At 48.5% G+C, this 13,978-nt stretch overlaps 1 protein-coding gene across 1 annotated transcript in view; it reads left to right on the plus strand.

Annotated features, from left to right (window-relative positions):
* ZCCHC14 (zinc finger CCHC-type containing 14) overlaps positions 1 to 13,978 on the plus strand; it is a gene marked incomplete at both ends in the record, with an annotated part of 56,939 nt that overhangs the window by 24,543 nt on the left and 18,418 nt on the right. Inside the window, 2 exons of the mRNA XM_079723161.1 lie at positions 1,982 to 2,105; positions 9,584 to 9,657. Of these exons, the coding sequence (XP_079579287.1) occupies positions 1,982 to 2,105; positions 9,584 to 9,657 (198 nt within the window). The remainder of the gene's footprint in view (positions 1 to 1,981; positions 2,106 to 9,583; positions 9,658 to 13,978) is intronic.

A 13,978-nucleotide genomic window follows, 5' to 3' on the forward strand; every position in this document is an offset into this window, starting at 1 on the left:
GTCTTGATAACATCTTGGTAAATGTTATCAAATGAATTGGCCTTTTGGAGGAATACTGGGTGGGGAGGAGATCTTTCCTTGAGCTACATAAACTTGCAGACTAACCAGGCCTGCGGTGAGTTGCTGTCCTTGCGTGGGGTCCTTGCGTGGCCCCGTGCACAGCAGGAGGCCTTCCTGGCCAGAGGCTGGCAGGCAGAGCAGGTGGAGCTTGTTGTGGGCAGCCTGTGGTGTCGCTGCGGCTCCATCTGTGAAGGGTTGGGTGTCTCGTCTCCGAGATGGCATGTACCGTCCTGCCCTGCAGGAGTGGTGCCACCTCCGCCTGCTCCGCTCCCTCTGCCTCTGCCTGATGCCCCGGGCCCAGGCTTTACACAGCAGGGCACAGGGCTGTGCTGCCGCCCACCTGCTGTCCAGGTAACAAGGAGAACCAGGGACAGTGAAGGCCAGAGAGCTTCCTGACATGGGTCAGGGTTGGGACCAGAAGGCATACTCCACTTTTTCCCAAATCTTCTCCTTTGTTGTGTATGTAGTATGGTGTTTCTCCACCTTTTTTTTTTTTTTTTAAATTCATTCATTCATTCATTTTTGGCTGCGTTGGGTCGTCGTTGCTGGGCCTGGGCTTTCTCTAGTTGCGGCGAGCGGGGCCACTCCTTCGTTGCGGTGCGCGGGCTTCTCATTGTGGTGGCTTCTCTTGTTGTGGAGCACGGGCTCTAGCACACGGGCTTCAGTAGTTGTGGCACGTGGGCTCAGTAGTTGTGGCTTGCAGGTTCTAGAGCACAGGCTCAGTAGTTGTGGCGCACGGGCTTAGTTGCTCCGCGGCATGTGGGATCTTCCCGGACCGGGGCACAAACCCGTGTCCCCTGCACTGGCAGGCGGACTCTCAACCACTGTGCCACCAGGGAAGCCCTAAAACTCAACTCTTTTGATAAACTTTAAAATTTTAATTTTTCTCTACTGTCCGTTGAAATTTTGATGTACATTAAATTGTGAATATGAAGACATTAAAGCATTGGTCATTTTTATTCTTCTAAATCCTACAAGTAGTAAATATATTTGGCTATAAAATTTTCAAATACTGGTCATTATTACAGGGAAAAAAAGAAAGTTATTGCACCCTCCCCGCCCTGCCCAAGAAAGCCTCCTCTCATTTCTTGAAATCACTTATGGGTACGAGTTTGCCGTATCCTTCCGGGCCCTGACTGTTTATTTACACATGGACACGTTCACTGTAACCCTAAGACGGGAGGGGGCACGGAACACTCCTTCTGGCTTGTCTTGGACACTTGGTCTGGGTGAGCTTTCCTTACCGTGCAGAGTGGGGATCTGTGGGCAGCAGTCCTTTATTTATTGGGTCTCTCTCAGTAGCTGTTTAAGGTGTTTTCAGTATCTTACTATTACAAATGCTGCAGTGAGCGTCCCGCCCCACATCTTTCTCACGTGTAAGTACTTAGTATGACAAATTCCCACAAATGGAATTGTAATGTAATTTTAGAATCTGCTTTTTAAAAATGTACCCCCAATTAGATCAAGTTGTATTCTGTTCTTTACTGGTTTTTTTTAAAGAGCATTTTATTATTTTTTTTTCAAGATTTATAGAAGGACTGTATTAAGTCCTGCTGTGTAATTAATTTTATAGGAAACTCTATGATTTGAAGAAATAAAAAATCAGGTTGTGCCTCAGATTTAGGTATATGATTCCTGATGGCTTGGTTAACAGTTTCTATCCAGCACGTGAACCACTGGCACAAGACATGAACTTCCACGTTTGCTCAAACTTGGGATGTTTTTAAATTTCAGTGCTGAGGAGTGGGTTGGTGAAATTTTTGTCTTTCGCCGGAAGTGCTTTGTAGTTGCACTAGTGATACACATTTTATAGAAAAGTTTGAAGCTACAATAAACTGAAATGTCTTTTAAATAAAAATGGAAATCATTCCATATGAACTACATGGAAGAAAATAAGATGTTTCTATTTTTGTCCCCTGAGGTCACTCCCAGGACGGAGACCCCCGTCAGCAGTGTCGGTAACAGTTTGGAGAACGCCCTGCACACATCCGCGCATTCCACTGAGGAGTCGCTGCCCAAGAGGCCTGGAGGGAAGCACTCCAGAGGTGAGCGCTTGGTCTGCAGGGTCAGAGGGGAGCAGCATCGGATGTAGGAGGAGATGTTCGCAGTGGCGTTTGGTTAAATGCCCTCAGGTCTTTGGGGATCCTAGTCTTAGTAGGATGTACTATTTTTCTAAATTCTGCAAGTTACACACCAGTGGATCTCGGCTGTAAACATCTCACGTCTTGATGTTTATTAAGGGGGAAAAAGTGAAAGTTGTTGTGCCTCTCCCTGCCCCACACTGCAGTGGGTCCTGAATTGTAGGGCAGCGCCGTCCTGTAGCGCTCTGTGCAGTAACGGTATGTTCTCTCTGCACTGACGTAGTCGCCACCAGCCACGCGTGCCTTCCGAGCCTGGAAAATGTGGCTCACGCGAGTAAGGGCCTGAACTTTTAGCTTTATTTCATGCAGTTGCGCTAGCTCAGCGTGGACAGTGCAGCTCTGGAGACGGCAGGGCACGTCTGGGTGGAGGCCGAGCTCCCTGGTTCTTGAAGGTCTGGCTTTGTGCAGCCACACTAGACAAGAGTTGGGCCGGCTGGCCCCGGGCCAGCTGTGTGGGGTTTGGGGGGCTCGCTGGGGAGAGACAGGGCTCTCCGGGCCTCCTGGTCTAGAGCCGGGCGCGGGTGCCTGGAAACGCGCTCGGTGTGTGTGGGGGAAGATCGCCCTCCTAGCAGCCCTGGGAGCGCGTGGTCGGCTCACCTCTGGCTCAGCTGGAGGGTCAGTCTTTCTGAAGACACAGCAGGACCTCAGTTTCCGGGTGGGTGGTTGTCACTCACTCGCTCCGAGGCACTTCTTCCTTGCATGTGTCGCCAGGGAGGAGCGCTTCCCGATGGGGCGTTGCTTCCTTTGTCCCCAGCCTGTCCCCGCACCTTTGGAGCCTGTGTCCTACACCCTCGCAGTCTTAAGGGGAAGGCCTTTCCTTCACCATTGTGCTTTTTCCTGTAGGCACAATTATCAAGACTCCCCTCGTTCCTGTTTTTTAATATAATTGCCAGTTGAACGGCTGTGTCTGTCACTCTCTTGCCCATGTGCCTGGGTGCGGGAAGGCAGAGCTGTGGTAGGACCGTTACTGTCTGCTCTCAGACATCATAATCCTTAGACAATAGTCAGACCTTGCTAATTATCTACGGTATTCTCCAGCCAGTGGTCATGGGGAAGGTGGTCTCCTCCGCCCGGAAATTGACCATCAGGTAAACCTGGTTTTGTTGTTCGCACTTTCACCGGTGCCCTGTTACTGCTCTTCGGAAAGTCTGAAGCCACTCTGAGTGTTATTAAAGTTTTCTTGCTGTCTTTTCTGTATCCCACTTCTGTTGTGGGTTGTCTCTGCTTCTTAGAAGTTTTCAGTGACACAATTTAGCTTGTAAAGAGGTCAGACTTTTGTATTTCTTCCGTACTGAGGCTCAGGGGACAGCAGTAAGGACAGTTTGAAACCCTGACTGCTCTTGCCAGGTGGTGTCCAAGCTCGTTACATACATTAACTCATCTGGTCTTCCTAAGAACCTGTGGGGCTCAGGTATAAGCTGGTTCGTTCTAACGACAGTCCCCATTTCATAGACAGGAGAACTGAGTCACAGATAAGCAGCGTTCCTAAGTTAAGCTGGGATCTCAACCCTGAGATCCCAACACTTGTGTTAGAAGAGAATAGAAAAGGAAACTCAAGTATACATGAAGTGAAAGCATTACCTTTTTCTCTGTACTATTGATTGTGAAGATTTTCAGGTACAGCCTTCCTTGGGAAGCCGCTTGGAGTTTGTGGAAGCCCGCCAGGTGATGCCGCAGTCCCACAGAGCTCGTTTTGTTCAGGGATAAAATAACTGCGCCCTAGGTCACGGGGCTGGAAAGTGTCACATTTCAGACATCCTGTCTGACTGCAGAGCCCCTGGGCTTCCCTGGTCCTGCCGAGTGGGTTGTGGGTCTGTCCTCTCTGCCCTGGCCTCCTGTCACCCGTCTCCGCCACCACACAGCTTCGTCCAGCACAGGTGCTGTCATACCTGGGTCTTGACTGCCATGTCACTCTGCCCGCTGAGCCCTTCCCTTTGAGGTCTAGCCCCACGGCACTGCTGTGAACTGTGTCAGTTTTCCATCACTTACGGCTGCTCCTGTGCCTCGTGCGTACTAAGGCTGAATAAAACATTTCCCTTAATACATAAACAAGTGAATTCCTCAGGCCCCTAGATTCAAGTGCCATATCACTAACCATTCCAATGGAATGTGTGTTCATTTCCTACTTTTACTACTTTAGAAATATGTTTTATCAGCTTTATGTTTTCTGGATCATGTACTGCTTTTGTTTCTATATTTCTGGAGAACTAACAAATCAAATTAGTGCAAGGTAGCTAGATGATAAAAAATCAAAGAAAAATAAGTTACAGAGTTCTTAAATATGACATGACCTAAAAAGATGTAGGAAAGAGGATCAGTTTAATCAGCATAGTAGTGAATGTTTGAATTTTAAGGACAGTTAAAAGAAGCAGTGTTTTAAAAAATTATTCCCATTAACACAGACAACTAAATGAAAGTGAGAAAGTAACTTGATATTTTAGGAACATCATTATTCAACTGAGACTTTTAAGAATACAGGTTTTCAAGTTTTAGATGAAAACTAGATTTCAGTAATAACAATTGTAAAGCTGGAGGCATCTCAAATATTAGTCTGGTTCAGTTTCTTTAAGTCTGAAGACACTGAGCACTGTTGTATAGGACGTGAGAGAAGAAGGTGTTGTGCTGGAACATGATTGTTTCTATCTTTGCCTTTACTCATGAATGATACCCTCTTTACTGTGCTTTCTTTTGGCACAGTTTTGGTTTCTTGTTATTGAGCGTACAGAATTAAGCTATTTAATAAAGATACTTTGAAATCAAGTAAAACACATAATTGGCAGAAAACTACCAACCACCGGTTTTTTCCAGAAGACTTTAAGGAAAATGTTCCAAAGGAGTGCCGCGTTCTTGGGACATATTAAAGCCGTCACCTCTAGGTGCCGTGTTCTCTCGGTGTGAGGTGGCCGGCCATCAGCTCCTGTAGATCGTTTGAAGGCCCTTGGTGGCCCTTAGGCTGTGGCAGTTAGGCTGAGCGAAGGTGGCCCTTAGGCTGTGGCGGTTTTAGCAGGAGCTCCCTGGGCTGAGGTCCGGGGAGTGGTTTTCTGGTCCTGGCGGTGTGAAAATCGTCTGTGACTCCTCCAGACCCCGCTCAGGCCTTTCGGGATGCTTGCCTGGGCTGTTACTGCGGGGCCTTTTACAGTCTCTTCTACGCACATCTCCCTCCCTCCCTCCTTTTTCAGTTACGTTAGTGTTCTGGTTTTTAAATTAGGCATTGATCCAATTATAAAAATGGTAGTTCAGTGCAATTACACATCTTAGTGAAGGCGGTGTGCTCTAACTTGTAAGATTTGAGAGGAATTCCTAGTGTACGTCGTGAATAAGAAAAGAAGAAAGGTTTGAACACACGAAATGTTAAAAGCAAACAGCACACCACCTTGCTCTTTGCATCTCTACGTGAGAGCAGGCTGGTCCCTCGAGTTCCGGGGTCCCAGCCCTGGGTGCCCTGCCCTGAGCCTCTGCACAGTCTGGACCCCAGCGAGGCTCACGTCCTTCCCAGCCCCCTAGCGCTCTTCCTACCGCGCCCGTTCGGGCTCGGGGTCTTTCCAGTCGGTGCTAATCCTGTCTTTGGATGTGTTCTCTCCCTGCAGGTGATGGTTTGGTATCTAGCCCCTCAAGCTGACACAAGTTTGCTGGCACTTTTCAGAAAGTACTGGGACTTCGTGTGTGACAGATGACACCATCTACAGGGCTCACCAGCGTGGTGGGAGGGAGGGAGGCCGCATTATCTACCAGTAGACTTTTAAGTGGGCCGTCAGCAAATTTGTATGCGTGTAGGTAAACACTCTAAAATTATGAGACCGCATTACAGAAATGTGGCAGGGAAACTACCCATAATTCCACAACCAAACACAATTAACCCTATCTTTTTTTTTTTTTTGCGGTACGCGGGCCTCTCACTGTTGTGGCCTCTCCCGTTGCGGAGCACAGGCTCCAGACGCGTAGGCTCAGTGGCCATGGCTCACGGGCCCAGCCGCTCCGCGGCATGTGGGATCCTCCCGGACCAGGGCACGAACCCATGTCCCCTGCATCGGCAGGTGGACTCTCAACCACTGCACCACCACGGAAGCCCAACCCTATCATTTTTTTTTTTTTTTTTTTTTTTTTTTTTTTTTTTTTTTTTTTTGTGGTACGCGGGCCTCTCACTGTTGTGGCCTCTCCCGCTGCGGAGCACAGGCTCCGGACGCGCAGGCTCAGCAGCCATGGCTCACGGGCCCAGCCGCTCCGCGGCATATGGGATCCTCCCAGACCGGGGCACGAACCCGTATCCCCTGCACCGGCAGGCGGACTCCCAACCACTGCGCCACCAGGGAGGCCCAACCCTATCATTTTTGATAACTTATTTTTAGTCAATCTTTCTTTAACATTTTAAACAACTATAATCACGTTATACATACAGTTTATAATTTTTCAGGTAATACTATAAGCATTTTTCATGTTTTTATTTTTATAAACATAGTCTCTAATAGTTCCAAAATCGAGAGTATGCTTACACACCTTTGCAGCCCGCCCAGTTCAGCAGCCCCAGCCGCCCCCTGTGTTAGCCACCGTCGCCACTCTCATCTGCTACAGAAGTCCGTCCGCACGATCTCTCCCATCCCCCTCGACCCCGCCCCCGCGGGCCGTCCTCCCACCCTCAGAGCCCCTAGTGGCCACACAGTGGGCGCGGCACCAAGAGAAAAGCAGCAGAGCTTGTCGGCCAGCCATGTATCTGGTCCAGAGCCATCCTGGCAGTGCCGGGGCCGCTGCAGCTGCCTGCAGAGGGCCGATGGCACGGACAGAGAGCACCCAGTCAGGTGGGCTGGTGATTTTGAAGAGGTCTCGCAAACGTTTCAGTCCTGTGGTCCAAAATGCCTCTTTTATTTGAAAACAGCTGAGTAACATTCATCTGCTTTTCACATTTTCCTGTCCAGATATGAGTCACTTCCCGCTTTCAGTCCAGTTGGGGTTTTTTCTTTTTTTTTCATAAATCCTCATACTCAGTCCTGGAACTTTTAGGTACACGTTGGTGTTCTGTGGCCTGGGAAAATGCCGAATAACATTTTTCTGTATTCATTGACTTTGTATATTCTGTTGTTTAAAAAAGTAAAGGATCTGGATTAGGGTGAGGTCATTGTGGGTAAGTTTTTAAAAATAGTGATTGGGAAAACATAAGAGCTGTTTATTTGCTGACAATCTGACTGGGGAAGTCAGACAGGAACAGTGAGTAGTTTCACTGAGTGAGGTCGGGCAGTGCACAGCTGCTAAATGTAGTGTTTTCTTTGTTTTGCCAGAAAGGAAGAAAACATTCTTATTTTTTTCTTTAGAGTAATTCCTTCCTGTGAGATGCTATTTTAAGCTTAAAATACTCTAAACCAGATGGGTTCTAGTGTCTCCCAAGATCCATATCAACCCTGATGCAACTTTATAAAATTAGAGAGACTCATGAGAAAAGTTCAGGGCGTGGAAGCTCTTTTCCCCACCAGGCCGTAACCTCTGTGAGTGCGAGAACACATCGACGGTGCTGGTCGCTGTGTGCCCAGCCCTTGGAACGTGGCCCGGTACACAGCAGGAGCTTTGTAAGACGAGTTGGTGAATGAACAGTTGTTGGTTTAGGGCAGGGATTGGCACCCTTTTTTCTGCAAAGATCCAGAAAGTCAGTATTTCTGGCTCTGGGAAGCGTGCGGAGTCTGGCACCACCGCCGGGCTCTGCCGTCGCCGGGTGGAGAGCACCCGTTGACGGTACGTCTGCCCACGGCGTGGCCGTGTGCCCCAGAGCCCGTTTACACAGACAGACAGGCCGAGGGCAGCCTGCAGCCTGCCTGCCCCTCGCTTAGAGCAGCGCCGCCCAGTAGAGCTCCCTGGGATGACCGGGCTTCTGTGTCTGCTGCAGTGTGGTAGCTGCTAGCCACGTGTGGGAGCGCTTAAAATGGGGTTAGTGCAACCAAGGAGTGAGATTTTTAATTTTACTCAATTGTAATTAGTACCAACTTAAGTGGTCCCGTGTGGTCAGTGGCTGCAGCAGTGGGCAGTGCAGAGTTAGAACCTTCCCCGAAGCCCGGTGCACAGAGCCGCTCGTTGTTCTCTGGGGTGCTCAGACATGTTAGGGGAGGAGAGAGTTCTGTGGCCAAAGCAGTTGAGGAATTGTGGTTTAAAGATGTAGATTTATTTGTTGCAGGACTTCTCAGAGCCTTTAATATGCTAAATGTACATGGGCAGCCTACAAAAAGGAGTTTCTCAGATTTTCCCTCCAAACTTCTGAGCACAAAGCTTTCTGGGGGTGGCCCGGAGAAAACTATGGAGGGTATGGCTGACCAGGAGATGGGGCGTCTGCAGAAAGTGTAACTTAATAGCTTTAATAGGTTATGTTGAGTGTGTCCTGCTAGACAGGTTTTGAAGCTTTGTAGAAATCCCCATAGTGCAGAGCCAAGGGACCTCTGGAAATGTTGGTGAAAAATAGTGCAAGAAGGGGTGTGTGCTGTTCAGAAAGTAAAGCCTCCCTCATTTGCCGGGGTCTTTGCATAAGAGCTGACTGCCCGTGCCTGCCCAAGGTTCATAAGCTTGAAGAATCAGTTAACTTGGTACTTCAGAAACTTTAGTATTTGAATCAGAAATAGGACATACCTTAATGTGGTTTGGGAGTTTGGAAACTACATCATGTTTGATAAGTGCTGTTTTATTTTCAACAGATATTTGTGCTCAAATATTTGCATCTTAAAGCTTAAGGGCTTAGAAGCTTAATTGTATCGTTTTCTTTTTGAGGAGAAAAAAAAAATGCACCCTTGCGTGTGAAAAGAGAGGTATGCAGAGGTGATGGCTTTGGAACTCTCTGACGGTGACTGCCTTTTCTCATCCCTGTCCACCTGTGCAACTGCGGCCTCTGCCCATCCTTGCTCTGTTTTGCAGAGGCAGTGCTAGGGGTCTGCAGGGTCTCCTCCGCAGCTGCTGTCCTCACACCTCCAGCCTGGCTTTGTCCTAGAAGGAGGATACGAGGAGATGCCAGTGAGAGGTTCTGGGCAGCTGTCTCTCTAAATAATCACAGTGGAAAACGTTGAGCATTAGTTTTTCAGAAATGAGAACAGATCATAACTGATCTTCAGTTATAATTCTGGTCTGTGCCCTTGTGCATTTTCAAGCACCGATCTCTTTCTTTTCTATGATTTGTTTTTATTTTTTGCCTGTTTTTTCTGTGTCACTTTCAACTTCACCCTCCATTCCCGAGCGAGCAGCCTCCTCGTTCCTGGCGAGCTCACCCACCGCAGAGGAGACGGGGCCGGGCGTTGGGAGCCGTACTGTGAAAAGTTGCTAATGTATCGATGCACACTAATCATATGTACTTCAAGCTCTTACTTCATTTTTATAATTTTGTTTGTTGTTGTTTTGTTTTGTTTTGTTTACCTTTACAGTGAGTGTTGAAAAGATAGACCTGAAGGGATTATCACACAAAAAAAATGAAAGAAATGTTGAATGTTCCTTTGAGGTAAGATGCTAAGTTTTTTTTTCCTTTTCTCCTCTAAGGGATAGGAAGGAAACATTTACCATGAAGTGGTACTTTTATTTCTCTAAATACGAGTCTTTTGCGAAGCACTGTGCCACTGTTGCGGGAGATAGAAGTGGGGACTGGGCCCTGTGGGTGGACCATCTCCACGGTGGGCTTGTTGGGCCTGGGGGGCTGCTCCCCCTGGACCTCAGCAGGCTCCACGAAGGGGAGGGGCTGGGCTCGGGCACAGCCTGGAGTGCGCAGTCTTGTTTGTGTCCCTGTTCGCTGTGTGACCGAGGACAATGCTGGACTTCTCTGTGCCCCAGCACCTCCATTCAGTCAAACAGGATGGAGTTTGGAGCAGAATTAAATGAGACAGTTCATTCAAAGCACTCAGTACAGGGTCTGGATATAGTAAGCGTCTGCAAAGATGAGCTGTTGTTCTTCTGTACCTCCTGGATGACAGAAACTCCTTGGTGTGTGTGGGGAACATTCTCTAGACTGACATGCTCAGCTGCTGGTGGCTGGTCACCAGAGTTGGCTAAAGTAGAGAATTGTGAAAATTGAGGCATACTGTTTATTAGAATTTCAGATCTACGATAACAGTGGCTTGAACAACATCGGAGTGTACAAGGAGTCGGCCCCGGGGCTGGAGTGGCAGCTGTGCTCCATAAAGTACGCAGGGAGCCAGGCTCCCTCCAGGTGATTGCTTTGACATCTCTGGGAGGTGGCCCTTAGCCTCATGGTCCAAGATGGCTAGGACTCCAGCCCTCATGTTTTCATTCCAGGCAATAGGACATGGGATGAAGAGGAGAGTGAAAGGTTACTTTTGCCTCTTTTTCATGGAGCATTCTTAAAAACAGCCACTAGAGGGACTTCCCTGGCAGTCCAGTGGTTAGGGCTCCTCGCTTCCACTGCCAGGAGCGTGGGTTCGATCCCTGGTCGGGGAACTAAGATCCCAAATGCCACGAGATGTGGCAAAAAAAAAGCCACTAGACACTTGCACTTATGTCTCACTGGCCAGACTGAGTTTCCTGGTCCCGCTTAGCTGCGTGTGCGTGGCTGGCTGTGTCACCAGGGTTCTGTTACTACCCCATTGTTGTGTGGGGTTCTCCTTTGACCACAGGCATCGTTGGAAACTGGTTGATAAGGAAAATCTGCTTCCAGCTTTACTGGGGAGTGTTCTCAGGCATAGCAGCTTCTGGTTAGTATCTAGTATTTACACTGTGCAGCTTACTAACCTTGCAAAGAGTGTAGCTACATCAAAATACTTCAGGTACTTTTTTTTTTTTTTTTTTTTTTTGTGGCACGCGGGCCTCCCACCGCTGCGGCCCCTCCCGCCGCGGAGCACAGGCTCCGGACGCGCAGGCCCAGCAGCCATGGCTCACGGGCCCAGCTGCTCCGCGGCATATGGGATCCTCCCAGACCGGGGCACGAACCCGTATCCCCTGCATCGGCAGGCGGACTCTCAACCACTGCGCCACCAGGGAGGCCCTTCAGGTACTTTTAATACCACAAGGATAAAACCCTCATTTGATTTGGGAAGTCCTGCATTGTGCAAATCAGTTGTTACTCCATAGATGTGTCTTTTCAAAATGTATGGGAAAGGCTTCCCTTCGGTTTTGGAGGTTGTCAGAGCTTGCGACCAGCAGCCAAGTGTCAGCAACCAGAGAACCTCAGGACCCCAGCATCTTCAAGGCCTGCTGGGGTTGGGGAGCCCAGCGAGTCCCTGAAACGCTCGGTGTGTTGGCTCCTCTCCTTTGCAGTCCGGCTGGCGGATATCCCATGAGGCGCTGGTGGCGGGCGCGGTCCCCCTGCACAGGGCCTGCCTGTGTGGGAACTGCTGAGGGTCAAGCCCTTCAGATCCCACTCACAGCCCGTCTGATCAAACTGGGCTTGGCCCCAGTCCACAGCCTCTCTGCAAAGAAATGAGCTTTGGCAGGGTAGACACTTGGCCTCTCGTGGCCTTTCCCCAGAGGAGGGCCTTGTGATCAGGGTGGGGAGGCGGCAGGCTGGCAGGATGGGGCGCCGTGAGTCTTCTGAAAGCAGTGGACAGCTGCAAAAGGCGCCTGGAAGCCGGTCGCAGCTCTGAGATAACTGTCCCACAGGTTAACGTTCAGTTTAAGACGCTTCTGACCCCAAATGGTTAAGCTGAATGAAGTGTTTTGGTACTTACAGAAAAAGGTTTGGTTATCGGAAAAGCTTGCTTTTCCTGATGTGATAACTGATAAAAGGATTCTTGTGTTTAGGAAGGTGATAATCCTTCACTAGCCAGCAGTCCAACTCATTTTCTTTTGGGATACTAACTTGATATGCCCTAAGGGATTTACTGCCCACACTACATTTGTTGATGGTAATTTGAGGCACAAAGGAAAGATACAAGGAAGATTTTTAAAAAACACAACTATCTTCTTATTTATAAAGCGCACCATTCATTTGCGCAGCTTAAACTGTGTGCTTGTTCTCTGCAGGTGAGTTGCACTCTCCTACTCGTAAATAAATGGCTGCTTGTAGGATACGAATGTGTGATATGCATGTGCTTAGGTTTGGGACTCCTGTCACACTCGAAAAGTGAAGCGGCTTGTAGTTACATAGCTTTGGGCGTTTAACCCGGTCTCTCAAGCTCGCTGTGGTCAGGACTACAGTTCTGTAAGAGGGAGAACCTGTGGACAGTGGGAGGACATCACTCCATGTACTGTTAAACTTACAAACCTTCTGTCATCTTACATGACTGCCCAGCAAAAGTAAGTCCCAGTAGCATTTTTCTGTTTTAGAAATCAACAAGACGAGGGGCTTCTCTGGTGGCGCAGTGGTTGAGAATCTGCCTGCCAATGCAGGGGACACGGGTTCGAGCCCTGGTCTGGGTAGATCCCACATGCCGCGGAGCAACTGGGCCCGTGAGCCACAACTACTGAGCCTGCGCGTCTGGAGCCTATGCTCCGCAACAAGAGAGGCCGCGACAGTGAGAGGGCCCGTGCACCGCGATGAGGAGTGGTCCCCGCTCACCGCAACTAGAGAAAGCCTTCTCACAGAAACTAAGACCCAGCACAGCCATAAATAAATAAATAAATAAATAAATTTAAAAGGAAAAAAAAGAAATAAGACGATTCTAAAACTTATATGGAGGGAATTCCCTGGTGGTCCAGTGGTTAGGACTCCGTGCTTTCACTGCCGAGGGCGCGGATTCAGTCCCTGGTCAGGGAGTTAAGATTCCTCAAGCCTCACAGCGCAGCCTGAGTAAATAAATAAATAGTAAATAAAATAAAGTTTATAAGGAGAACACTATAGAGCAGTCCAAACAATTCTGAAACGAAGAAAACCCTGGAAGACTCACAGTACCTGATTTCAGCACCTCCTGTTAAAGGTGCTGCTGAGAGGGAGGAGACACCGTGCCCCGAGGCAGTGGGGCCCGAGCTAGACTCACATGTAAACGCTCAGTTGGTTGTTTTGAAGACTTTAGGAGAATATCCTTGATGGCATTTTTAAAGATTAGACGGTTTTAAAATTTTCTAATTGACTTTCTTCTTTACACTTCTGATGAGATAGATTTCACATAACATAAATTCATCCATTTAAACTGTTCAGTGGCTTTTTTTTTTTTTTTTTTGCGGTACGCGGGCCTCTCACTGTTGTGGCCTCTCCCGCCGCGGAGCACAGACTCCGGACGCGCAGGCTCAGTGGCCATGGCTCACGGGCCCAGCCGCTCCGCGGCACGCGGGATCCTCCTGGACCGGGGCATGAACCCGCATCCCCTGCATCGGCAGGCGGACTCCCAACCACTGTGCCACCAGGGAAGCCCCTCAGTGGCTTTTTTAAATTTATTCAGAATTTTGTAACCATCATCACAATTTAATTTTAATATTTCCATCATCCCAGGAAGAAGCCCCATACCCATTAGCAGTCATTCCCCACTTTTCCTCCCCAAGTCCCTGGAAAATACTAACCTACTTTCTGCCTCAGTGGATTTACCTTATGCTGAATTTTTCACATAAATGGAATCATACAATATGTGATCTTTCGTGATTGGTTTCTTTCATGCAAATAATGTTTTCAAGGCTTCTCTATGTTATATCATGTATTAGTGCTCCCCTTTTTATGGCTGAGTGATGTTCCACCGTGTGGATGGACCACATTTAGTTCATCCACTCAGCAGTTAGTTGATGCACTTCTGGGTTGTTTCCACTTTTTGCCTCTTACGAGTAATGCTGCTGTGAACATTGATGTACACGTTTTTGTGTGGACAAATGTTTTCATTTCTCTTGGATACACACCTAGGACTGGAATTACTGGGCCATGTGGCTTGCAGATATTTTCTTCCATT

Source organism: Hyperoodon ampullatus, assembly GCF_949752795.1.
Source record: "Hyperoodon ampullatus genome assembly, chromosome: 18".
NCBI classification, from domain to species: Eukaryota; Metazoa; Chordata; class Mammalia; order Artiodactyla; family Ziphiidae; genus Hyperoodon; species Hyperoodon ampullatus.